At 51.3% G+C, this 26,095-nt stretch overlaps 7 protein-coding genes across 7 annotated transcripts, besides 5 other annotated features; 4 read left to right on the forward strand and 3 right to left on the reverse strand.

Annotated features, from left to right (window-relative positions):
• Window positions 1–438: 438 nt before the first annotated feature.
• Window positions 439–472: a microsatellite.
• A 2,636-nt stretch (window positions 473–3,108) lies between these two features.
• On the forward strand, window positions 3,109–6,125 carry NFIA_024800 (uncharacterized protein; the record flags this gene model as incomplete). Its single annotated transcript, XM_001261304.1, has 3 exons — window positions 3,109–3,353; window positions 3,383–3,866; window positions 3,939–6,125. 3 exons carry the CDS (start codon window positions 3,109–3,111, stop codon window positions 6,123–6,125), a joined length of 2,916 nt encoding a protein of 971 aa, XP_001261305.1.
• A 559-nt stretch (window positions 6,126–6,684) lies between these two features.
• On the reverse strand, window positions 6,685–7,755 carry NFIA_024810 (nitronate monooxygenase; the record flags this gene model as incomplete). The annotated part of the gene is made up of 1 exon (XM_001261305.1): window positions 6,685–7,755. The coding sequence occupies one exon, from the start codon at window positions 7,753–7,755 to the stop codon at window positions 6,685–6,687; it is 1,071 nt and encodes a 356-aa protein (XP_001261306.1).
• Window positions 7,756–9,036: 1,281 nt separating this feature from the next.
• On the forward strand, window positions 9,037–9,781 carry NFIA_024820 (DNA-directed RNA polymerase II core subunit RPB11; the record flags this gene model as incomplete). The annotated part of the gene is made up of 4 exons (XM_001261306.1): window positions 9,037–9,167; window positions 9,248–9,306; window positions 9,367–9,476; window positions 9,578–9,781. The coding sequence occupies 4 exons, from the start codon at window positions 9,037–9,039 to the stop codon at window positions 9,779–9,781; spliced, it is 504 nt and encodes a 167-aa protein (XP_001261307.1).
• Window positions 9,782–10,535: 754 nt separating this feature from the next.
• Window positions 10,536–15,199, forward strand: pan1 (actin cytoskeleton-regulatory complex protein PAN1; the record flags this gene model as incomplete). The annotated part of the gene is made up of 5 exons (XM_001261307.1): window positions 10,536–11,100; window positions 11,167–11,230; window positions 11,288–13,345; window positions 13,404–13,934; window positions 14,005–15,199. The coding sequence occupies 5 exons, from the start codon at window positions 10,536–10,538 to the stop codon at window positions 15,197–15,199; spliced, it is 4,413 nt and encodes a 1,470-aa protein (XP_001261308.1).
• Window positions 14,952–15,048: a microsatellite.
• Window positions 14,969–15,000: a microsatellite.
• Window positions 15,200–15,582: 383 nt separating the features above from the next.
• Window positions 15,583–15,606: a microsatellite.
• A 40-nt stretch (window positions 15,607–15,646) lies between these two features.
• On the reverse strand, window positions 15,647–18,662 carry NFIA_024840 (sodium/calcium exchanger protein; the record flags this gene model as incomplete). Its single annotated transcript, XM_001261308.1, has 2 exons — window positions 15,647–18,391; window positions 18,450–18,662. The coding sequence occupies 2 exons, from the start codon at window positions 18,660–18,662 to the stop codon at window positions 15,647–15,649; spliced, it is 2,958 nt and encodes a 985-aa protein (XP_001261309.1).
• Window positions 18,663–19,589: 927 nt separating this feature from the next.
• NFIA_024850 (condensin subunit BRN1) lies at window positions 19,590–22,358 on the forward strand (the record flags this gene model as incomplete). The annotated part of the gene is made up of 3 exons (XM_001261309.1): window positions 19,590–19,663; window positions 19,729–20,305; window positions 20,367–22,358. 3 exons carry the CDS (start codon window positions 19,590–19,592, stop codon window positions 22,356–22,358), a joined length of 2,643 nt encoding a protein of 880 aa, XP_001261310.1.
• Window positions 22,359–23,099: 741 nt separating this feature from the next.
• Window positions 23,100–23,128: a microsatellite.
• Window positions 23,129–23,147: 19 nt separating this feature from the next.
• On the reverse strand, window positions 23,148–24,760 carry NFIA_024860 (uncharacterized protein; the record flags this gene model as incomplete). Its single annotated transcript, XM_001261310.1, has 3 exons — window positions 23,148–23,672; window positions 23,732–24,199; window positions 24,263–24,760. The coding sequence occupies 3 exons, from the start codon at window positions 24,758–24,760 to the stop codon at window positions 23,148–23,150; spliced, it is 1,491 nt and encodes a 496-aa protein (XP_001261311.1).
• Window positions 24,761–26,095: the final 1,335 nt, after the last annotated feature.

Here is a 26,095-nt window from a genome sequence, read left to right on the forward strand (position 1 = left end):
ATAGTTATTCTGGATATGTCACGACTGTTATTAAATTGGAAAAGCTAATCATCAGGCGAAAGCTGGCAATTGGCGTCAAACATCACAAGCTTTGGTCAAACCAGGCACCTTCAAGGTGTCAGAAACATATTTCGGTGAACTCCGGATGAAGAAAGAGTAAGATCTCAAGGATAGAAATCTCATAATAATAGAGTGACAAGGTGATCTGCATAATTGCCTTAGATCAGTCTGCTTGAACAAACTAATCCAGCGCATCTTCATGCAGGCACTCTAGTAAGGTATCTATGGTCTAGTGATAACAGCATCGACGTATGCTACTTTGAAGAAAGCGCAGGTGCATGATAGTTGCATCTGATTTGAGAGATTTCCCCGACTAGCTTGGGGTGCCTACCTACCTTGGGTAAGGTACGGTGCTTGGGACCTTACGTAAGTACCTTTGATACCTCTGGCCGGATACCTCTGGCCGGATACCTATGTTAGCGACACAGTATCAGTACAGTACCTGGAATACCTGCGGTACCTTTGTACTAAGTCTACGCAACTAGTAGCATCGGGCTAGGATTGGCACCTACCTTTATTTATTATTTAATTTTCTTCAAATGCATTCTCAATAAACGGTCCGAATTTTTTGTTGGAAGCGGTCCTCTTTTAAGTTCCATCAAGATGATCAAGTACACCACATCATCACTGATTTCGTGGTGATTACTCCGTACATCTGCGATCATTGCTCGACCCCGGTTCGAAGGTATCTGTTGATTGCCTGCTATATTTGGCATGGCTTAAGTACAACTTCGTACCCTACCAGTCACAATGAGGTATTAATATATTATTCCATAAGCTCCACACTCTCAGCTCCCAAGACGCCACCGCGAGTTACCGTAAAATCTATGCTTAGCTTCTCGCTCAGCGCCAACATTCGGCCGATGGAGTTGATCAGTGGATATCTACTCCGAAGATTATCAGGATTCAAACCTTGACGTTCCGAGTCAGAAATAATGATCCCTCAGGGAGCTCGACATCAGCTATTTGCTTCTGATACTCTTTTCTAAGCTGCTAGCTGTTGAATGAGGTCATACAACAGTACAATACGGGCAACCTCTCTTATAAGTGAGAGCTGAATTTAATTGACCCTTAACCCCTTTGCTGGGCTATCTCTTTCCGCCGCTTCTTTTATTTTTGCCAATGGGACAGGAACAGTGCTAGACATCCTAATGGCAACAGCCACGCATCTTTCTTGTCCATCCACCTCAGTCAGGGGGCGACATCTCCGAGTGTGATATCTTTACCCCAGTCCTTTTCAGGGAGTCTTTGGATTATCAGATCATATGCAAGAAAAATCTCGATGTGTTCTCCAGACAAGTTCTCAACACAATCACAGTACGCTCACCTTCTACCTTGCACGAATCTGTTCTTATTATATGGCTTCATCTCAAGTCTGAAGGTTCAGTGGTTGATGAGCGAGGGTGAAATCATATTCAAGGACTTCGGAATATGCATGTACCAAGCCCTGTCGATGGCCATAACACTAGAAACTCGTATGGTACAACACCTCGGCTGCCTTGAAGAAAGCAGGCTGGAAATCAAAAGCATGGATCCATATACTCGGCCACTGTGGAGTTGGGAGCAAATACTTTGTATGCAGACTCTATCCAGTCAAGCAGGTACACAGTACTCAACCACCTGATCGAAGAGCATGCTCATTGGACTCCATGGCATATCGCTCAAAATTCGACGAACCCACCACAGATGATAACTTATAAGACTCCAACCCTGAAAAAGACTACCTACCGATATTGACCTCTCTACTTTGTTGGCCAGGTCCCTTCTTGCCTGGCTCTACTCCGTAAATATTACAGCTACAGTATCTTCAGGCTGTGGTGGGTCATAGAAGGCTAGGAACGTACTATTAAAGCTAAATTACCTTAGGTACTCCGTACTGAGTATCGTAATCCGTACCTAAGATAGAAAAGCTTGAGAGGTGTCAAGATGATTTTCGATGCAAAAGTCATCTCTCTATTATCAACTTCTATGTCACTTCAAGTTCTCAAGTTCTGTATCATACCTTATCTACCTATTTTGGTATTAATATTTCTGAAATACAAGCAAGAGCCAAACCCATGGTATGCTTCCGTGAAGTACGTAGGTAATGTAAGGAAGGTACGGAGTAGTACTAGATAGCTAGGCCGGGTACCTTGGATATTAATAGGAATTATACCGATGGCTAGACAGGTTTCTATCCGTGCCTAAGGTATGGAGAAGGGTGGACTAGGTCCTTCTTCTACTATCTATCTACCTACCTTACTTTAAATTTCGATGGGTGATGATTCGGGGTTGAGGACTAACTATCTACTCTGTAGACTATCTATCAGTCCAGGCCTACTATTAATGTCTTTTCTGGTTTCCCGCCTCCCTCTCTCTTCCTTGTCCACGATTTATTATTGTCCGCTTCTCTGGCTGATGACTCCCCGTAGTCTCATTGTCTTCTTTCACCCCCTGTTGACTATTTATTTGTTTTCCAGTTTTTGACCACCCGCTCATTCCTCTCTGTCATCGGACCACACCATACTCTTCTGACTTCTAATCCATCACTCAAAAGCATACTCCGTAGTCATCGTCATCTTTTTTTATTACTGCAAAGTCCACGCAGCGACAATTGTCTGACTCTCAAACCATTATCCACTCCAAGAGCCCCGCTGGTGATTTATTTTGAGGGTCCTAGCCAGAGGCGCTATCGATTTTCTACCAGAAACTTCCCTTCGCTCATTTCGTGCGCTCGCAGTCAGCATTCTCCTTACCCCTTAATGTGTTCAACTCCGCCCACAACAGATTTTCCCTGACGGTGTATAGCCTCGTAACCGCTGCCGTCTTCATTCTTCGGCGTTTCCTCGACATAAGCCCCACCTGCATCGGAATCTGAGTCGTTTCGAAAGGCCCAGAATCGCCCCTCCACAATCACCCGTTGCCTTGTTTACGGAAAGCGAGGAGCAACCCAAGAGGATAATTGTTGGGATTGCCTTGTCTGCGGGACTTTCCGTCTAGCTTGCGATTCCTCGTTGGGAATAAGTGGCCGGCCTTCACAAGTCTGTGACCGACGGTCCATCTGTACAGATGCCAATTAAGCTCCCTAAGGGCTTTACCCGGCGAAAGTCGTCTGGAAATGCTCTTGAGGAGGTGGAGAATCCTCCTCCTCAGCCGTCCTTTCGAGTCTTTGAACGCCCGTCTGCGGACCGAAAATCCTTAAGTGAAGGGAATATTTTCGCAAAAAGATCAAATGGAGGCCAAGTTCTGTACACTCCCACAGAAGAGGACGACAATATTTTCGCTGGATCCGAGAATTTACCACCAAGGCATCGGTACAGTTCCCCTTCCCAGTCTTGGGCAGATTAGTTGAAATATTATTGGCAGGGTTACTAACTTTGGGATTCAACTACACTAGCAGCAATCCCGGAGGATCATCGGAAAGTTCTTCATCTATCCGATTCAGCTCATCATCGGCGCCGCGCTCTTTGACAGACATACCAATTCAATCCGACGCCCAGTCGCCGCACTCTCGAAACCTCCACGACATACCCATTCCCCCTATATCTGGTGCACTACGCGCAGCGGCGGGGAGAACCTTCTCGTTTGGGGGAAGACTCTCAAAGGCCTCGCCTTCAATCCCCCCGGCTCGACAGTCCACCCCTGGCCCATCCAGGAACAGGACGATGACGTCCAGTACAGCCAGCACTGCAACACCACCAAAGCTGTTAGACGATCTGAATGTTGGTCAGCTTGGGGATGAATTTAAAAGTATGTTTGATGACCTCGGGAAGCGGGATAGCGCACACATTTCCGAGCCCACTTCTCTCGGGAAGCCGTTAGACATGGTACGAGCCACTCCGTTCGCTCTCAGCTCCTCGTCGTTCTCTAACAGGGTCAATGTTAATAACCTTTGGTAGTCACCGTCTGCCCACCCCTCGTCCACGGCCTACCGGAAGGAAGAAAAAGTATCGCGTCCGGCCCCCATCAATACGAATGTGTCCAAGGAAATAGAACCTTCCCCTTACTCCTGGGACAGTCGACACTCCGGAGAGGGCCTTCTCAACGCTATGCAGTCCCCAGCGGAGGACTCCCCGATCAGTCAGCCAGGTCTGCCTGAAGGGCGGCGGAAATCTCTTCCCTTGGCAACTGCTACGACTTCTCACCGGTCTCTGATCAAGCCTCAGGCGGGAGGAGACAGAGGACTGAGGAGAAGCGTCGTCTACTCGACGAAACGGGGTTCTACGCCTATCGAAGATGAAGACGCTAAATTAATAATGGACTCCCTTCATTCAAGTAAAGGTGGGGTGCATTTTGCGTCGACGTCGGACCATGAGGGCTCGGACGACGAGCATGACACACCCCTCTTTGCTCACTCAAACACGCAAAAGTCTGCCAGCCCTTCAAAGTCACCCGCAGAAATACGACGTCAATCGCCTCCAGTAGGGGAGAGCCAACTCGACCCTTCCATTGCGGCGCACGCGCTACTGGCTGCCCAGTACGAGCAAAGCCAGCCGAAGCCCGGCACATCGACGAATAAAGTCATGACGCCGTCGCAATTTGAGCATTATCGGCAGCAGCAAGAACTCAGGAGGTCGAACAGTGATGCTTCCAGGAGTGAAGACTCGGTCGAGAGTGATTTCGATGAAGACGACGAGGTAGAGAAGAACCGGGAAGCTGAAAGGCAGCGACGGAAGCAGGAAGCTCATCTATCTGTATATAGACAGCAGATGATGAAAGTCACAGGCCAACAGTCTCCCGCACCACCGTCCCTTCGACCGGAACTTGACCACGCCAGCAATAGTACGCCGAACCTGACGATCAATGCACCAAATTCTGGCAACAGATCGGGCAGCGGGAAGAGCAGCGAGGGTGATGAGGACGAGGACATCCCGCTAGGAATCCTTGCTGCACATGGTTTTCCAAATAGAAACCGCCCCCCAAGTCGCTTGGCACCTTCAAGTTCCATTCCGAATCTTCGGGCCTCGTTCCAGCAGCCTTATGTCGCATCTCCAGGCTCTGTCGCTGGGGACAATGATTTGACTAATCGCAGCAGCTTACCTGTCTTTGCTCGAAATCTCCCCCGGGATCCGTACTACGGGGCAAGCTTAGTCAATCCCCCAAACAGGGAGTCCTTGGCTTTTGGAGGGGGTGCGTCGGTGCATGGGGGCCCCTCTGCTTCGGCTGCATTGCCTCCAGGTGGCTTAGTGGGCGTCATTGCTACAGAAGAGCGAGCAAGAGCAATGAGACGAGGGAGTCCCAATACTCAAGCCGTTTATGAATTCCAGAACGGACTGGGAGCATCAGGGGCACCCACCCCATCGGGCGGCGTCCCAAGACCTTACACAATGATGGGTATGAATCCCCCGAATCTTCAGGCGGGAGTCTCTGCTACAGAACAGGCGCAGATACAATTGTCACAACAGATGTCCCAAATGATGCAGGTGCAGATGCAATGGATGCAGCAAATGATTTCCATGCAAGGAGGGCAGACTCCGCCGCCGCAACCACTGATGTCACCCGCGGGTTTTCCGCCATCGTTGTCTGCCAATGCAAATTTGCGGCCTGCTTCCATGCCTACAGCAGGACCGTTCAGTCCGGCTCCTCCTACCTTCAATGACCAAAGAACTCTAAGTATGCTGGACCCGAATGTCTCCTCTCGTCTCAATGGCCCGGCGATACCCTACCTTCCTGCTGGCAACCGACCGGGCACACCGCTAGGCCAAGGTTATGCACCGTCTATTGCGCCATCAGAACGTAGCAATGTCGGCATGGCACCTCGGTATCGGCCTGTATCGACGTTGCAACCAGACCACGGATCTGCGGCCTATCCCTCGATGGCCAGACAATGGAATGATGAAAACCAGAGAACAGCTTCCCCAGCAGGACCGCTCGCGATGAAGAGTCCGTCGATGCCAAGTGTGACCGTCCGTCCCGTCTCTACCGACGGAAGACCGCAAAATGAAAGTAAGAACGCTGTGCTAGACGACGAGGATGAAGATGAAGGGTGGGCCGAATTGTTGAAGAAACGCGAAAAGAAGAAAAGCAATTGGAGAATTAAGAAAGAAACGTCGAGTCTCGGAGACTTACTGAATGTGGTGCATTGATGATGCTCTTCCTCGGCGCTAAATTTTCGGTCTCGTCACGATACCTTCTGCGTAAGCAGGCATATACGCATACTCTATTACCTTGACTTACAATTCTTGCCCTCGACATCCCGGTATTCTTATTTCATACGGCCGAGATTCAAGAAGCGGTTGGATGCTCCTTTCACTTTTGTCTTTTGGACCCCCCGTGTCCCTCAAATATCTATTGGCGGGTTTACGATACAGCATTGAAGATCGGCACTGCATCATGACATCTTTCTATCCATTTATTTATTGTCTTTCTCCATTCTTCAAGCAAGCTAGGGGTTTTAAGGCTGGTGTTTTGAGGCAGCAATGGTATATGATCACTATTCAGCAAAGGGTTGTGAAATCCTCTGTATCAAAGCAATCGGCAAATGTATCTACTCTTGTATCTGTAATTGACTACTAGTAATATACTGGGCATGGGCTTTTAGGGAACGCCGCTCCTAAATATTTAATCGTATTTCAATCGCATCTCTGTTCCTCCTGTCAGTAAAATATGGCAGCAATTCACTAGAGACTTGGTCTCCGCAGTGCTTCAATCTACTGAAATTCCCCGAATCACATCTCTTGCTTCACACAATGTGTTCTCCACGATTGTGGATGCAGGCAGGATTTCTCGCACTAGGCCAACACCAGTGCCAGCATATGTCGTGAGCCTCCCCTTGGGTCCCCAGCCGGCATCGCCCTTCTTCAGCTCTTCTTCGTACAAACTCTTATTCTCCTCATCACTCATTCCTCGCTCCACAGCGTCGACGTAACTCTGGTTGATAATACCGCGCCCGTCGTATCGATTAGGCCAACCCCCGATACCCCTCACTCGATCATATACAGTCGACCTGATAGTGTTGAGACCGCCATCAGATGCTCTTAAGATCTCCTTCTGATATCCGTGAGCTATATTCGCTTCTGCAGAAGCCAGGAAGCGAGTACCCATGGCAGCGCCGGCAGCCCTCAGTGCCAAAGCCGCTGCCAGTCCTCGTCCGTCAACTATTCCTCCTGCAGCTATGGTGGCTATGTGAGTTAGGTCTCGCTCCCGTAAAGCATCTTGGACCTCAGGTATCAGAGTCAGAACTGAGGCCGAATGAGCTAGACCATGGCCCCCAGCATCAGAACCTTGGACGACCAAAGCGTCTGGTTGAAGAACTTCGGCAACCGCAATCGCCTCACCCACGGCACCCACTTGCACCCAGATCTTGGTCCGGCCAGAGGTCACGCCACGCACCTCCTTCACCCAGGGCACTAGGTCGTCCGGTTGGTTCTTTGGACCAAATAGCCACACAGCGCATGGCGTGTACTTCTGGATCGCGGCAATAGAGACTTTGAGATCGGCACCCCAATTGATGAAGCCCACCCCAATGGGGAGCACACCTGTTTCCTCGTATACTTGCTGTGCCATACCGCCTGATTGCTTCACCAGACGTGCGGCAACTTCCAGGTTATGATCCAAGCTCGAAACATCGAATCCTGCAGCAAGAAATCCAAGTCCACCGGCGGAGGAGACAGATACTGCCAGCTGGTGGCCGGCAATGTTCAGCATTGGAGCCGAGACCAGAAGGGGACTCTTTGTCCAAGGATAGGTTGATTTTAATATAGTTCTCGGCGACATGATATCAATACTGTGTGTGTGGTGTCTAGATCTCGGATTGCCTTGGGCATAGTTTAGAGCAATAGATAACGTGCCTTAAGACTAGAGCGAGGATGCATGCTAGTTTATATCACATATTCAGCTTGCGGATCGTTTCCATCCGCCATCCCGATGCCGTTCCACATCCTCTGGGTTTTAATCCAATCAGTAAACCGCTCACTCTTCCGCAAGGGACACTACCTCCAGTTAGTTATCAATTCAACTTGCCTTGAGTCATTGGGTGGTAAGTCACTCGGATACGGTCGGGCCGCGGGGACACTTTTAGTGATCAATATCCGTAGTATCACGTGCCTAAAATCACGGGACTTGTGAAGGCGGTAGATAATGAATGATGGAATCTGATAAAAGCATTTTGATAGTAGAACTAGACTAGACAGACCTGCTTAATTGCTTCACTCTTCCATCCATATCTTCAGTTTGCTCACAGAAGCTCATAACCCTCTAATAACTCCCCTCGGCAGCTTTGTACAAAGGATTTCTCCTATTAAACTCGGTTTATCAGGCTTGTAAGTTCTCTGATGTCCTTCAAAGGCGGTTGTCCTTGGGCATTCCTATTGGTCATTTGCTGATATCGTCTGGAAGATCAACACCTGTTTCTTTCGTTCTTTTCCCTTTTTTTGGATATTCAGGGTGAGTTTTGATCGAGGTTTCTGAGGCGAACAGGGGATCTTACAGAGAACAGTTGCCTTTCTTGGTTCTCATCTATTTCAATTGGTCAATCATCACTTCTGTTTGTTCCTCCTTGGGCGCCGGCTCTTCTGTCCTTGAGGATCGTGGGACTTGTGAGAGCAAGTTTGAGACAGCCGCAAGTTCAGTTGTCATTCTGTCAAGATGAACGCGCCAGATCGGTAAGCAAGATTAGTTCCACTGTCTATGGAAAACGCATCTTCATTTTGATGTCTTGGCTGCCTTCTCTATTCTTGTCCTGTCTCTTGTCAGGAGATCTCCCTCAAAATTGCAACAAAAAGTGATGGAGGGGTTGTGCCTTGCCGAAAGTGGAAATGGAGGATGTTGCCTTCACTATGTACAACCCTGGAACAGGGTTTCCAGCTTGGTCGTCTGCGCTCTCGGCGACGCAATCACCCACCTTCCTCATGCTTGTGCCTACCATCATCAACAACTTCTGTTGACAACCCATTTCCCTCTTGACCTGATCGTGAACTGTTTGTCTTCCTTTGCCCAACGCCCTATTGTTTCTACATCTTGGCCTCTGGTCTTGTCCTTTGAGAGAGTCCTGTCGCCATGAGTCCAAAGAAACCATTCATGCTCCCCAATGAGATGGCCTACGCTCGTTGGATACATGCTGGTGGTGGTTCCCGTAACAATAATCCCTGCCACTCTTCCATAAATTTGGACAATGACCAGCCGCGCAGGTGCTCACTCAACACCTCAATATACTTTACAAAGTCAACGAGTGTTTTGTATTCAGGCTGACACTGTGTCTTTTCTTTAGTTTCGAGTCTTTTGTTCTGTCTCCTGGAGAAGAGAAAGTCGAGGTCGAGGCCGATACTCGTAAGTTCTTCCGTCAAACTTCGCGGTGCAAACCAACGACGACCGATCTAATGCATCTAGGCATTCCATCTTCCTCTATTTTCACTTTCAACAAAGAGGACCACACGCTCGGCAACCTCCTCCGCTCCCGTCTTCTGCAGAATTCTCATGTGATCTTTGCTGGTTACAAGGTATGTCCGCCCATGGAAGCCGTATTTCCCTCACATTATTTGAGGTCTTAAGGGCTTTCCTTGAGAGCTCTGGGATGCATGACTCTGACGAATTGTCTCAGGTCCCCCATCCTCTAGTTCCCAAGTTTGAACTCCGCGTTCAGACTGATGGCGAGATCACTCCTAAGGATGCTCTGCTCGCCGCCTGTCATGACCTTGTCAAGGACCTGGGCATCCTTTCCCGCGAATTCACCAAAGAATACGAGCTGCGTAAGATGGTCGGGGCTACCCAGCAGCAGCAGAATGGTACTGCAGAAGGTGCTTAGATTATAGGCTGCGATAATGGCAAATCAGAGCTGATTTGCATCTGCTTGTTTTCCTCCGGTCTGGATTTTGGCGCATCTGGTTTATGCGAATCACCTGTACATTAAAACGTGGCCATTTGCCATATTTTCCATGCATTGTCTTGTACGGGGTTGATGGTATCGCAAATTGCACGTTACGCGAGATGATGATTTATCGAGTTGCTTAAAGGTTGGGCTCGGTTTTTGGAGGAGCCTCTACGCTACGAGTTCATCATGACATGTTGATTGCTGTCTCTAATGATAACGTCCAATTGAATGACTATTATGCAACAACAACAACAAGCAGCAGTCGAGACTTTAATAGCACCTAGAGGTTCAAAGCTACAATTCAGATTGCATTTGTGACTGGAATATCTTCAAGTTGCGATGGGTAAGCTACTTGTATGTACTTACGGAGTAATGTACGGAGTAGGTTATATTTAGTTGACGCTTTGGATCACGAGGGGTTGGAGCCTGGATTCCCGGAAATTGAGGCTCCACATATCCCTTTTGGGCTAGCGCCGATATTGCCTCCGCGTGCCTGAACGTCCAGGCGTCACCACAACCGCAGCTCCTCCTGAATCCCTCGACCCAACTCTATCTTGCATCGTCTGGTTTCTTTCGTTCATCTGCTTCTTTGTCGTCAATTTTCTTGTTGCTTGATAGTGATTTGATCTCTGTATTTTCTCGACTTGCAGTACCTATCTTCCTTCCCACTTCTAATGCGAGCGCTGTGATGTACTCTTCGTCGAACTCCTTCTTGGGCGGCGTCAACAACGCCCGCCCAGGACAGCCGCCCTTCATGCAGCAACCTCCATACTCGCAATTCCCTCAGGGTCAGCAACAAATACCACAACAGACTGGCTTTCAACCACAGCCGGCCGGATATGGACCTCAATCGGCCTCTCATCTGCAGCCTCAGCCAACGGGATTCCCTACTGGACAACTGCAACCTCAGTTCACAGGCTTCCCCGGCGCAGCGCCTCAGCAGCAGCAGCAACAGCTTGGCGGCTATCAGGCGCCCGCACAACAGCCGCAGTTCACGGGTTATCCTCCTCAGAGTCAGCCTCCGTCGCTTCAGGTTCCTTCGACCACCGGCCTGCCCACTCGGCTTGCTCCCAGGACGTCTTCGGAGATAGCCAACTCGTTTAGCGATGGTGCCGGCGTCGCGCCTCCGCCACCACCCAAGTCATCGGGGAGCAAAATTCCTAACATACGGCTATCGTTCATCACTGCGCAAGACCAAGCCAAGTTTGAGCAACTCTTCAAGTCCGCGGTGGGAGATAGTCAGACAATGGACGGTTGGTAGTCTCAGATGACGTCAGCGTTGATTGAGAGGATGATTTGCTGAAGTGTATCACATACAGGGGAAAAAGCTAAGGAGCTACTTCTACGTTCGAGACTTCCCGGCAGTGAATTGTCGAAAATATGGTGGGTAAAATGCCAATTGTTCTGAAGGATGATCGTGAAGCTGATTATTCAATCCAGGGTTCTGTCCGACACCACCAAGTCTGGGCAATTATTCTTCCCCGAATTTGCTTTAGCCATGTACCTCTGCAATTTGAGGATCACGGGTCGAGAACTTCCAGCGACTCTACCGGACAAGATCAAGAATGAGGTTTCAAGTATGGTGGATATCATCTCGTTTGGGGTTCCCGACACAGAGCCGCAAGCCTCTGCAAGAACGAACGTTCCCAGCTTCGATGCTCCATTATTGGAGAACAAATCTGCTCCCCCGGCTCCCCAGCATCCTAAGCCGCAGCAGCCATCGAATGCACAGTTTCTTTCGCAACTTGCTGCGCAGCCCACAGGCTTTGGTCCTCAAGCGACCGGGTTGCAGCCCAATCAACCCTCTCTTCTTGGAGCGAACGCAGCTCTCGCCCCACAGGCTACAGGCTTCCCCGGACAGTCTCAGCAGCAGTATCTACAGCCCCAGCCAACAGGTTTAATGACCAATCCTCAAGCTACAGGCTACAATGGTCCCCGTCCCCCACTTCCGCCTATGCCTACCGGGTTTGGCTCGAATCTTAGTTCAATGCAGACAGGCGGATTGGTTGCTCAGCCGACTGGCATTCCCGGCCAATGGGGGTTTGTTAACGCACCGTCGTCGGGTTTGCCCAACATCGAGGCCTTGAAACAGCAACTCATGCCTCAGCCTGGTCGTGAGGGCGGGTTTACGACAGCCGGTCTCTCTGGCAATGCTAGTATTCCCTGGGCAATCACAAAGGAGGAGAAGAAAATCTACGATGATCTCTTCCGAGCATGGGATGGCTTCCATAAGGGCTTCATAGGCGGCGATACCGCCATCGAAATTATGGGACAAAGTGGCCTGGATCGCAAAGATTTGGAGCGGATCTGGACGCTTGCTGACCCCAACAATCGAGGCCGTTTGAACATGGACGAATTCGCCGTAGCCATGCACCTGATTTACAGAAAACTCAACGGGTATCCAGTCCCGAATCGTCTACCCCCTGAGCTAATTCCTCCGTCAACGAGGAACTTGAATGATTCAATAGGCGCAGTCAAGTCTCTACTGTCTCAGGATGCAGAGAATCGCAAAGCTTCTGGCGCATTTTTGCAACCTCAGAAGACGGGTGTGAGTTACCTCAAGGAGCACTCATTCCGTGGCGGTGCAAGGTCTCCAGGATTCGGCCGCAAGGATGCCACTCTCTTTAAGAATAATGACGAGGCTGCTGCTGGTTACCGGTCTAGCGCTCGTCGTCGTATGGGTAATGATGCCCGGCCATCATCTCCCGCTGCCTCTCAGGCATCCGAGGAGGAGCTGTCTGTTGAGCAGCTGAAGAAGAAGATCCGGGAGACTCAGATTATGCTTGATGCTGTGGATTTCAATGATGAAAATCGAGCCGAGGAGGATGAGGTCTTGGATCGCCGTGATCGTCTGGAAGCGGAAAGCCTCATGGATCGAACCCGTCGCGTTCAGGACGATATCGACACCCATCCTAATGCAGCCTTCCGTAACCTGGATAATGGCGCCGAAAGGAGAGCCTTGCGTCGTCAGCTTCAAGCCTTCGAGGACCAGGTTCCTCAGGTCGCATCAGAGGTCCGCCGTATTGAACGTGAGATTGCCGATGCCAAACTTGAACTCTTCCGCTTGAAGGACGCAAAGGCACATCCAAATAGTGCTGCCAACATCGTTGGAACAGGACCCGGTGGCACCGTTACGGAGGCGGATCGTATCAAGGCCCGCGCCCGCGCAAGGATGCAGGCACGGGCCGCTGAACTTGCTGGCAGACCAGTGCCTGCTTCAGTGGACGATGATGGAGCTGCGGCTCGCAGGTTGGAGGCTGAAAGTACCAGTATTCGAGCAGACCGAGAAAAGAATGAGGCCATGACGCGTGACGTCGAGGAGAGCGTGAGGGAGTTTACCCGCAGTCTTGAAGATAGCCTCAAGGAAGAGGGTGAAACTTCGACACGTGAGCATGAACGGCGTCGATGGGAGGATGCCTTGGGGGTTGAGGACGTCATTCGGGACTTCATCTACGACCTGCAACGAGGCAGCCGAACGGCACACGTCCGTAAGGAAGAGTAAGTGACAAAACCGTATTAAAACATACCTTAATCGAGCTCGAAATAACAATTGCAGGGAATCAAGAGCTTCTGAGCAGCGACTCCGGCACGAAGAGCCGTCCGCCGGTGTCTCTCGGTTGTCCCCTGCGCCTTCCGCTGGTTCTGCAGGTTCGTTACCGGGATCCACTCATGAGGACCGAGTGGCTGCAGCTAGAGAGCGTGCCCAAAGACGTATCGCGGAGCGCATGGCGGCTGCCGGTCTGAAACCGCACACTGACACCTCTGAGACCCTTCTGCAGCGCCAGGAGCGGGAAAAGAGGGAGCGAGAGGAGCGTCTGCGACAAGCAGAGGAGGAAGACGCGAAGAGAGAGCAAGAGAGACAACGTCGCTTGGCTGAGGAGCAGCGTAGCACTTCTAACGCACCTGCCAAACCTGTGGGCAAGAAGCCACCCCCAGCTCCGCCTTCACGCCGAGGCCGCACGGACAGCGCGGGCCAGGCTGAAGTGAAAAAGGCCGCAGAAGAAACGGTTACTGCGGAACAGGCAGCCCGCGAACAAGCTATCAGGGAGGAGCAACAGGCACAAGAAGAGGAGACGAATCGCCTCGAGTAAGACCCATCACCCTACCATTGTTGCTTCAAGGTACATTTGGCTAACGATGCTCTCACTCTCCTGCAGAATGGAAGCTCAGCAGCGTGAGGAGGAACTCCTCAAGGAGAAAGAGGCACAAGAAGCTCGTCTCCGTGCACTGGAGGAGCAAGTCAGGCAAGGCAAGATCCGGAAGCAAGAGGAGAAGCGTCGCAAAGAAGAAGCCGAACGGCTGGCCAAAGAAAAGGAAGCCGCACTTGCAGCTCAGCGCGCTGAGATCGAGAGGGCCAAGGAACGAGAGCGGCAGCTTCAACTAGAATTGGAAGGTCTCGATGAGGAGAGTTCATCTGATGACGAAGGACCAGCGAACATCACGCCTGAGGACAGCACACCGACCCAGAGCCAATTACTCCCCACAGTGACTCCTGCGGCTCCGGTTTCTGCACCAGAATCCGAGCAGGCTGGCAGTCCCGAAGACACTTCCTCTCAGGCTCCGCCTGTGGGCTTCAGCTCAGAGACAGAGTCCAAAAATCCGTACTTCAAGATAACGCACCAGGCCGCTGACACACAAGTGGTCTCTCCTCCACCCGCGCCGCAACCCAACGTCACCTCCCCCAGGGCTGATGTACACTCGACCAATCCTTTCCATCGTCTCGCACAGCAGGAGAGTTCGAAACCTGTTTTTACTGGATCCGCGCCTCTGGAGCGCAAATCTCGCGCGCGTCCTGAAGCAGACGATGACTGGTCTGCTGCAGGGTCTGAGTTCGACTCGTCTGACGATGACGACGACGAGCGGCCAGGAGGTGGTAGTGCTAAACAACTCGCAAGTATTCTGTTTGGTACTATGGCACCACCACGACCTTTGAGTGCTATGGATGACAAATCGCCCTCCAAGTCGTCGACCCCAGTGCAGGACAGCCCAGTTACCTCTCTCCCGGTGCCTGAGCCGAACGGCAGCCTCTCTGCACCTGCTGCCCCTCCTCCGCCACCTCCTCCTCCCCCACCAGCGGCAGTGCCCAGCTATGATTCATCCGTCGCACCACCCCCACCTCCTGCACCACCTATGGCACCACCTATGGCACCACCTGCGCCACCTCCAGGCCCTCCACCGCCCCCAGGCCCTCCACCACCGCCGGCTCCTCCGGCTGCCGGTGGCCCGCCTACGCCTGCAGGAGCTCCCGATCGTAGCGCGCTCTTGGCCTCAATTCAAATGGGCAAAGGACTTCGGAAGGTCCAAACCAATGATCGGAGCACGAGCTCAAGTGCCGGTCGTGTGCTTGACTAGATTCAAGGCCAGTTGACGCACGTGCCAGCGATGTCTTGCCAGTGAATATCAGGGACTGTATATTGTGAATTGGAAATCCATATACCGTAGAAAGAACTTATAGCGTTATCTGCTTGCTTGTCTTTCGATCTCTGTCGCTTCAATTGTAACTAATCATAGTCGGCCAGAAATTGTATTTTCAGTCGACGTCAACTTTGAAGATAAACAGCTCATAAATTAAGCGACCGTCGGATAGACGCGCTCAACTGCAGTCGTGGCCAAAAGAAAGTATATTCATACATGACAGAAGTCATTGCTCAAAATAGTAGACAGCATTGCAAAGTAAACGTACAAGGGTCGCAGGTAGGCGCCAAACCCAAGCATGAGTAAGAGTGGTATCCAAGGAAAAACTCAAGAAAAACTCAAGAACAAAAATCACCAAAAGAAGGGAGAAGCCAAGGCTCAAGGCTAGTTAAGGACCTCAGCGATTACGTTCCCTAACGTGCTGCAGGCCCATAAAATGATCAGACCCCAGCCGATTTTTCGATCCATTCTCCAATTATTCAATGGAACGACAATCAGCAAAAGGAGCAAAGTAGTCAGAAGTGTAGCGCCACTAATGACCAGGACCTTAGAGATAGCAATCTCGTAAGAACCCTGACGAACGGCTTTCGTTTCTGGCTTCGCTTTCACGGTCATGTAAAGACCGCCCAGGCCAATTCCCAACAGGATATTTAGCATCGGTCCTCCAAAACAGGCACTCAAAGCCATGACTGGGTATCCTAGGCGGGCAACGGTAATATCGGCGACAAGATCACCAAGCGAGTTCCCCACAGCGAACACAGTAAGCCCTAAGAGGGAGTCGCTAATATTCAGAATGACCCCAAAAGTCTTGAGAAGGCTGACCACTTCCGTGGCTATGGTTGCGATCCAAAAGATTGCGACTACGAAGCCCAACATGGCCAGGAAGGGGCGCCAAAAAGAGGAAGGCCGCGAGGAGTGGCCATTCCTTGTACTCACCACAAGGCAAGCAAGACATAGAAATGAGAAAAGAAGGGAGCACAAGGTTGAGAGGAGCAGATTGCGGGCTTTCATTTCGGGATCCATCGTAGTCCATGCGATCAAGGCGACAAAAAAGGGCCCCATGAAGAGCTGTACGCAAAGCAGCCACTGGCACCAATCTTTCGGCTGAGAAGCTGATTGGGTTGGCGGCTCGAGGGCAGGCAATTCGGAGTCCCATCGTCGCCTTTCTTGTAGCGACTGAGCTTTGCCCGCGAGCGAACCCACATCCTGATCGCCCAGATCACGGTCTAAAGTTCGAATAAGTGGGCTGTCTTCCGGCAGTCTCACTCGGGGTGCTGCCGACTCTCCACCGTCCGCAGAGGGTAATATATTACGCGCGGGTTCTCCTTCAGGTTGTGCTGGTTCCACAACAGGAAGAGTAATTGTGAGTAGTAACACACTTGGCGCTGCAACGACCCCCAACAGTCGTTCTAGGAGGCTCTTGGTCCTCCAGTCAACCAAGGTCGGGAAGAGCACCGGCATAACGGACCTCGCGATGCAGCATGGGGAAAGCAATGACGACCGATGACCTTCATCCTCAAAGTCGTTGTCATGAACTTGCAACGTCTCTGTAGGGCTGGCAGGGGCCGGAAGACGTATGCTTGGCGCCCTTGATTGCATGGAATCGATGGCGTCTGGAAAAGCAGGAAACGGGCTGGAGGGACTTTCCGGAGCAACTTTAGCTCCGCGCGTGGCATATGAAGTCCCTAGTGGGGAGACGTCCAGCGGGGACCGCGTAAGGGGAGAGTCCGCCTGGTAGTTTGGTGAGTGGAAGGTACCTGGTGGTGCAAGTAAATCGGGGCTGGCAGACCGGGCGGCACCTGCTATACTTGAATCCCGCGAGGGTCTGCCAGAGGATGGTAATGACAGAGTTGCTGAGGTCTGGTCAGTTTGGGATATCTGAGGCTGAAACGTCTCTTCGGTTCCGGAAGGTCGACTAACGGTCACACGAGGCTGTGGCGTGCCGGAAGTGAAGACGCTGGTATCCAGCTTAAGCCCCGCAGCATCGTTGGCAGACACAGCACGAACTCGAGAGGAGCCTGCTGCACTATTCGGCGATAGAAGACGGTTGTTCCCGGAGGGTCTGCTTGTTCGGGGATGGGATGCGACTGATAAATTGTCCTGGAGTGGTGAAGGCGCGCGCGCAAGTTCTGGATTATCAAAATATCTGTCGAGCCCAATGGGTGTGCCCCGATTGATGTTACGGGACTTCTGCAGCGAAGAGAGTACGGTCTGGAACTCCAGCGCCCCAACGAGGCTGGGCCTGATGGGATTGAAGGTGTTGCGCCTGCGCGTAGAGGGGCGGAATACATGCATATTCTCACTTATTTCAGCGAGATAGCGGTTGCGCGCGTCATCATCCTCGTCACCATCTTTCCAAGCCGGCAAATCGGATCCTTGCAATGCGTCGAAATCTTCGGTCGACGGTCCGCGGAGAAGACTTCTCGACTCCGACGCAACGCCGGGGTCCTCTTCCACCTCTTCTTCAATTTCCAACTCTTGGTTTTCTGGGATGTGGAAGTGAGCCCGCGCAGCTAAATTCCTCTCGTAGGCCCGACGGCGCCGTACAAGGTACCAGTGCCAAGTGACAACCAAGACCACGTAGAAACAATACAGGCCAACCATAGTTGCCGATTCCCAGGCATGAAGCCTTCCATCAGCTAGAAGAACCATACTGAAGCTGACAGCAATGACAAAGTATCCCACGTCCCGGACGAAGCTCCGCCGGGCAACCTTGAACGGCTGAACCAGGGCCATGGAGCCTGCCACTACCGACGTAATGAAGCTCGCAGCACCGATCAGCTCCCCTATGGCCAGGCTACCGCTGTTTGACCTCATGGCAGCAAACGTCGAGAAGACATCGGGGCTGCCATTTCCAAATGCGAGAAATGTGACACCGGTCAAACTCTCACTCATCCCGAGAATGCTGGCCAAGGTACTCAAATCTATACACAAGAAGTCGCTTGCAGCAATACCTATGGTGCTGAAAAGCAAGGATAGCCACAAGATGAGGACGATGAAAGCTATAGGTTTGGCGTTCGCAAATGTGCAATAGTACAGCTGGATATATGAGAGTAATCCATCCTCAAGGTCGGAGCAATTGGCACGGACGAAGGAGCATTGATCCTTGGCTTGACGGACCAAACGGCACTGTCAAAAAATAAGATTTATTAGCATATCTGCGAAGGAAAATGTTCTGTATTCGTACCTCTGGCTCATCATTGCTTTGCAGGACGTCCGCTCCTCGCTTGACATGAAGCGGGGAAGATGCTGCCGGGGGATTGTTCAAGTTCCCCAGAGACCAGCGGATCACCGAAAGAATGATTAACGTCAGAAAAGCCCAATAGAACGGTCGAACAGAATAGGGACGTTTCTGACGGATCGGTGATCGTCTTGGGTACAAAGTCAGGTTGCTTGCCATAGTGACCACTGCGGCATCATGAGCAGTAGGGAAGTTGGCAAAGGAAGAAATTGCGGGGGATCATCTAGCGATTGGACCTATATAAGAAAGGACGAGAAGGCAGCAACACAACGGACTGAGAAACGAAGATCCAGACCGTGTGTAAATGGATGGTGGTGGTGGATGAGGCAAGATCGGCTGGTGGAGAGACGATGGGCATGTCTCCATGTCCTACGTAGCCCAACATAGATAAGCAGATGCGGACGGATAAGGTACCTCGATACCTTAGAACACGTCTACACGGCAGCCAACGAGTGATGTCAAGCCAAAAAGCTGGGAGTGTGGCTGTGTTGTGGCGGAGGCGATGCTACAGTCATCCAGTCATCAAAGCATCATGTCAGTCCCATAGTCATTCATAAGGAGAATCTCGCTTGGTAACTGAGCAAAGTCCATTAGGTATTATAGAAAAGAATAATATCATGACTTAAAGATAATCTGTATCGGAGGTCATCTACATACCTACTTGTGTATCTGGACAGGCGTCATGAAACGGGTACGGTAGAGGTACATAAACGTACCAAGAATATATTACGGGAACGAGTCAGTGAAATACAGACGGTAATGAAATAAGGTAATGTGTTGACGACATTAGGTCAGGTGACTTTCTACCCCGATGAGGCTAGTGATTGCAGAAGTGGTTGCTCTGGCCTGGCGTATGTTTTTGTTGATGTTGTTTGTTCTTGTCCGGCCAAAAGAGGAAATCAGCACGAAAAGAGGAGACCCAGCGCCATCACATCACACATCTGGACCGTCGAAGCCCGTGGATCTATCATCAAGAAATGAAGCACAGCTTTTGAGATTGCTAATATCTTTCCTATCCTCCGATCTTCTCTTATTTTCTCTCAGGTGGCCATCAGTTATCCCTTACTGCTGGGGTAACCATTCGCCATGCCCCGCGTAGCAAATCCTAAACATCGCCGCTCAAATGGCGCATCAACGCCTCACAAAAACTCGCCTATGAAGTAAGAACTCAAAAATTGAATGGCGCTTTAGAACGCAAAGGAGAAGACGATATTGACGAGCTCAGGATCCCTTTGAACGATGACACGGGGGAGAAGGCCGCCCGTTTGGAGGCTCGACAAGCCCGCCATGACCGCCAGATGGATCAGATCAAGGCTGCCGTCAAGACACCAATGCCTCCTCGACGATACACATATGACCGCGCTTCGAGTATGAGTCCCGGTACCCCTAGGGGATCAGGACACCGCGGACGAGAGAGCGATGCTGATGGACGACGAGCGGTGACCCCAATGAAACGGGTCCCTATCTTGGCAAACTTCGAGGAATGGATGAAGATGGCCACGGACAACAAGATCAACGCGAACAACTCCTGGAACTTTGCTCTGATTGACTACTTCCATGATATGTCTCTACTCAAGGAAGGCGATGGTGTCAACTTTCAGAAGGCCAGCTGCACGCTCGATGGTTGCGTAAAGATTTATACAAGCAGAGTCGACAGCGTCGCGACGGAAACAGGTAAACTCCTAAGTGGGCTGGCGGACAGCCGTGAGAAGCGGGGTCGTGACGCTGGCGCGGACGGTGAGGGTGATGACGAGGACGACGAGGAAGGGGAAGATGGAACCACCAGGAAGTCGCGGAGAAAGGTACGGAGAACAGTATAACCGCTTCACTGACTTGGAACCGGTCTGATTCTGACTTCACCAGGCCCAGAGAACACACGAGGCTACGCTTGCGCCTTCCTTTGCCGCGCTTCAGCTGAAAAAGTTTGAGCTGGAATTCTCAGTTGACCCTTTATTCAAGAAAGCCTCCGCAGATTTCGACGAGGGAGGGGCAAAAGGCTTGCTTCTGAACCACTTGTCGATAGATGGGCAGGGACGTATCGTCTTTGACAGCAGCGACGACGCTGTTGAGGAAAGCCCAAATGACGCGGACAATACTCGCGAAGACTCGGAGGACCCTGAACACCCGAAGTCCTCTTCACCGGCTCCGATGCGATCTTCTGATGATGCTTTTGAAGACGTTGAGATTGATATAACGCCACTAGCGAACCAATTTTTCCCCGATTTGGCGCGCCTCGACGAGCAGGATATCTGTCCGTCCCTCAAGAACTTCGACCTTGGCGATCCCACCGGATCACTCGATATTCCCTTTCTCAAGGCGCCTGAAGAATGGCGCAATGAGAAAGGCAACGAGGACGGACGAGGCGTAAACGATGCCTCTGGGATTATGCTCGACGACGACAACGCTGTCGGCTTTGACGACGACGATGGTACTCTAGCTGGATTCGATCTTAGTGAAGATGCCGGTTTTGGTGATGGGGGTGAGGCATGGGCCCGTGAGGCTGCCCTGGAGCCAATGCTGAAAGTCCATCGCATTGACCGTGATGGCGATCAGAATCAGGACGGCGATGAGGCAATGGACGACGAAGATGGGTATGCTATAACGCTTACTCATCAACCAGATAAGCGTGACCATGAGAACATTCTCAGCTATTTTGACAATGCACTTCAGAAGAACTGGGCGGGTCCTGAGCACTGGAAGATTCGGCGTATCAAGGAACACGCGGCTGCCAGCTCTGCAACTGCAGCGCCGAAGCAGCGGAAGGAAAAGGAGCCGTTTGAAATCGACTTCGCGGCACCTCTCGATCCAACCGTCGCTGAATTGATTTATACCCCGGCTAGTTCCAACTCCACCATTTCCCTGCCCAAGACACAGTGGAGAACCAAAGGGCGGAATCTGCTACCAGACGACAAACACTTCAACTCCAGACAGCTACTCCGTCTCTTCCTCAAACCTAAGGCTCGCATGGGCTCGAAGAAACTGGTGGGCCTACGTCAATATAACAGCCGACGACAGGACCGGACCGCGGTTAATGGGGAAATGGATGAGGCCTTCTGGGCCAGTCGCAAGCAGGAGGAGGAAGCGGCTGCCGACGAGGATGCTGCCCCTGGCGCGTATGATGCCGACTTCTTCGCGGACGACGATGGTCTCGCGTTCCCGAACGGGCTCGGTATCGCCGACGATGACGACGACAACCTGCCCTTTGCAGATGCGCGAGAGATGCTGTCCCCACCAGCTGATGGGGCTCCAGGCACAACAGCAGGGGATGCAGGAGGAGCTACGGGTATTGCTGCTCTCCTCAACATGGTAGGGGCGACGCCCAAGCCGGGCGCTGGGGGCTTTGGCTCGCAATTGGTGACACAAGGCGGACGGCGAGCGCGACCTGAATATGTCGCCTATGCAAGAGTCGCCAAGAAAATCGACGTGCGGAGACTGAAACAAGAGATGTGGAAGGGCATGGGCGAAAGGTTGATTGCATCCACACAATTTGATTCCATACCACAAACAAGCGCTGGGAACGATGTCAATCATGTACAAAATAATGAGACCGAGCCTGATGCACCGCCAACACCCACACCCCAAAGACCGCAGCCGGTCGACGGCTCGGAAGAACCGAAGGAAGACCGTCGGTTACGCTTCACGCAGATCATGAATTCCCTCAAAACGGTCTATCCGCCAGAGAAGCTTCGTGACATCAGCACCTCTTTTGGCTTTATCTGTCTTCTCCACTTGGCCAACGAGCAAGGCCTCATCTTGCAAAACGATGGTCTGTCCGAGGGCGCTGGCGCGGGCTCATTAGAAGAGATTTATGTTGCCAAAGACGTGAATGCTGTTATTGACGAAGCGTCTGCTTGAACCGATAATTTGATGGTCCACCCGGATAAACGTCAGGGGACGAAGATGCTGTATATTCTTTGAATACCTTGTTCATTCAGGATGGTACGAAGTGCTACATGAGGAAATTTCGCCGATTATGGATAGGGATGCTCGGGGCTACACTTGCGGAGGAGTTGGTGGAATTTATATTGTTATTTACCGTAGGTTTTCAGCCGATTGACCTTTTTGATGATGTATGTCTGTCTTCCATATTTTATGGCCTTTAAGAGCTCGGTGCCAAATTTCTGCAAATGGCAATCATAAATGCTCAGTAAAATGATCAGCCAGAATTGATAGTCTCGTCCTTCGCACGACATAGGACATAGCCTTGTCGAGAGATACCTAGAGGGACCCGCGTTTGAGCACACGCAGCTACATATACGGGGCTTGGACAGATGGCCATTGCACTCAATCTCAATATGATTGAAACGATCAGTAGAAAAAGCAGATGTTAAAGGAATGATAAGCAATGCATAGTGGTATATAGAATGTAAAAACGGACAGACGAGAAGAGACTAAAGACAGGAGCATTAATCATAGCATACCATCCAAGAGAATCAGTATTCCAATTTTGGATCGGTTCGCAGAGTCCCCTGACTGAGAAACAGCGGAGAGTTGGAAATATAATTCCAGGTGAAGCAGTAGGCTTTGTCAATGAGAAGTGCTAATAAATACAGCCTCGAGCGACCCCTGCGGCGTAGCGTTCTCAGGATCACGTGCTTTTTTTCTTTTTTTTTTTTTTTTCTTTTGCCCAGCCATTATTGTTGATTAATGGCGAACATTCGGAGGGAAGTTGGGACTCATGGGGCTTGTGTATGCTTCCGGGATAGGGACGGCCTCGTAGGTCCGCTCGCCAGGGGCGGCAGTCATATGCTTATTAATATTCTGAGCTGAAGCCGGCGCCGAGAATTCTCCTTGTTCCATCTTTGGAGTCGCCTGCTGTACACGGATGGGAGGCGGCTGCAGCTGGAACGTGGGTTGGGGCGTCGTCGGCGACCGGGGTGTTGCGAACTGCGTCGAGTACATCTCTCCGTTCTCGGCGGCCGAGTAGGAATCCTGGGTCGGTTGGACGGACACGAAGGGTGACTTGGGCATGTTGGCGAAGCCGGGGGTATTGGGGGCAGACTGCAGCCGGAGCTGGGCCAGGTATAGATCCGACCTGGCCTTGTCACGGCGGTCCATTGACCTTGCAAGGCGTCGCTTGGTGTAGAATCGGTAGAAGACAACCGCATAGATGAGAATGACCAGAACTTCAATCACGACCTCGATGATGGCGCAAACCAAGCCCCAGTCCTGGGAGTTGTTCCAGTCAGCCTCGTCGAAGACTAGTTGGGAGAAGGAATTCGACTTACCTGGAGACGGCACAGCAGCGCGTAATCGATATCGTTATGGAATAACTGCTCTCGAAGGTTCTGCTTGCACGACCAGCCCCAGAGGTCTTGACCATTGCCGTTGGCCTTGGAATTCTGATAGATGGCTGCTGCGACGATCCACATGATTAGACTGAATGTGAAGAAGCAGACTGAGAAGACTGTGTAATAGACTGCGACCTTCTCAGCGCGCTTGTGGCCACCCTTCCAATACGCCCAGAAGACAACCAGGCACGAAAACAGGGAGATGCAAGCCAATGTCAGAAGGAGGTACTGCGGCCATGGGTTCGTCCCTTTCGCCCAGGGGGGTAAATTGTTACGAGGAGGAAGATGTTTCGACGCGTGGAATATCGTCAGAGTCGTTGCCAGTATAGTGAGCACGATCAGACTGCAACCGAAGTTGACAAAACGAAGGAATATCTTGGCGAAACGCACGCGTAGTTTGATTCGCTGCGAGCAGTGTGTGAGCATAAATGATCGGGAGTAGTTTGCTGATTCTTGGGGTCCGCTTACCAGGTCTCTCGCATTCTCCTTCTCAGTAGCCTTTTCTTGCTTCTCCACAAAAAATTCTTCCCGAAAAGTAGGACTCAGGGGATTCAGAGTCCGCCCAGGAGTGCCTGGGACCTTGAGGGCGCTCTTGAGAGGTGATGCTGGGGGAAGCTGATGCGATGCATGCTGAGCAGGATCGCTAGCTGCGACATAACCAAAGCCCACGTCAGACACATCGGGCTGACTTCGTGAATGTCCCGGCGGGTCCGCGAACGGAGATGTAGAAGCACCCCTGGCTTCGGTAGGGGAGTGCACCGATGTTGCCTCCGCGAATCGAGCGGTGCGAGGACTCCTGAGTGACGAGGAAACAGAGGATTCAGAGGAGCTTCGCTCCGTCCGAGCTCCACCCGGTTGCGAAGAGGCTGTCATTGGGAAGTGATTGTGACCACGCACGATATCAACGGGAGAAACAGCTTCGTAGGTGTGAGGAGAATTGCTCTGGCTCTCACTGGAGACCGACATTGATGAGCCAGGTCAATACAGGACTAAGATGATTGATTGACAAGTCCAGCAGAGGCCAAGAGAACCAGCTCTCAACCTTGGATAAGACAGGTGTTTGCCCCTGGCGTTTTCGGGAACTGTGTTTGCTAAAGTACGAATACACAGCCAAACGGTGAGCTGCGGTCAATGTGTAGGCTCAGACCTGCTGTTGACTAGTGGAGGAAGGCTTCCATTTGCTGCAAAACTGAAATCAGTATTACACTCATTGAGCAGCATCACAGATGATGAGAAGCGAATATCAGGGGTCGAAAGCGACGTTAACACTCACTTGATAGTCAAGTCGATCAGACAGACGATAATTGCAAGATCCGTCTATGCAGAGAATTAGCCTCTGGAGCGTTCTTCAGCTTGACTAGCGAAGACGACTCACCGTAAGAGTAGTTGACTTTGAGTGCTCTGTTCACTTCAGAGGTACCGGCACAGCTTCAACTTCTATACTCAACCGACGCAGTAGTAGCAGCGGCAGGAGAGGGAAGAAATCGATTGATTGAAATCAGATTGGCGTGATCGCCCCGAATATCAATCATGAGCTCTGGGCTGGCCGTCATCTTCGCTCGAAGTTGGGCGGGGGAACCCATCTTTAGCTTGATTCGATCCGGGCCGTGTGAAGGCGCAGGTGTGAGCGCTTAGCAACATGCAGCACAGTCAAGGCCGACCGGAGTGATTGGAGGAAAGATGATGCCGCGTAAAGTCAGGGACGCGCCCAGATACCCTAGGTTAATATGTCGAAGGAACAAAAGTGCAGGATGAGGAGGTGACTGGATGCAGAGCATGGTCACTAGCGCAACAGCCCTGACTTATCACAGTGGAGAGGATCAAAGTGTGTGTTAAACCAGCCTTTTATCTACCACTGACGATGCAGGCCGTGTCACAAGAAGAGCGAATGAGACGAGTCCTCATCGCATCTAATGTGGTTCTCTCTTCGTCTCCCTTCGACACTTCCCCGGCGCCAAAACTGATCGTCCCTTGCCCAGCCAACCATGATGGCTGCAGAACCGCTGTCAAAATCCGTCTACTGCAACCTGTCTCCTCGTTAGACTCGTTCAACTGTCTAGCGGCTCGTCCAGAAAATCCATCATATTAATTTCCATCACGACCATGGTATGATGCTGCTTTCGATCGAGTCTGGTAGTCTATATCATTAGGTACACTAAGCGCCCATGATTTAGTCAACATCGATCGCATCCATGGTCCGTCAGCTTACTGATTCACAAGTCATTCTCAAAATATCCGTTTAATTAATGAGGATGAGTACTTCTGTACTTTGAAAAGCTGACACTCAGGATTCTTGGTTAT

The sequence above is a fragment of the Aspergillus fischeri genome, genomic scaffold (genome assembly GCF_000149645.3).
Source record: "Aspergillus fischeri NRRL 181 1099437636263 genomic scaffold, whole genome shotgun sequence".
NCBI lineage: Eukaryota > Fungi > Ascomycota > Eurotiomycetes > Eurotiales > Aspergillaceae > Aspergillus > Aspergillus fischeri.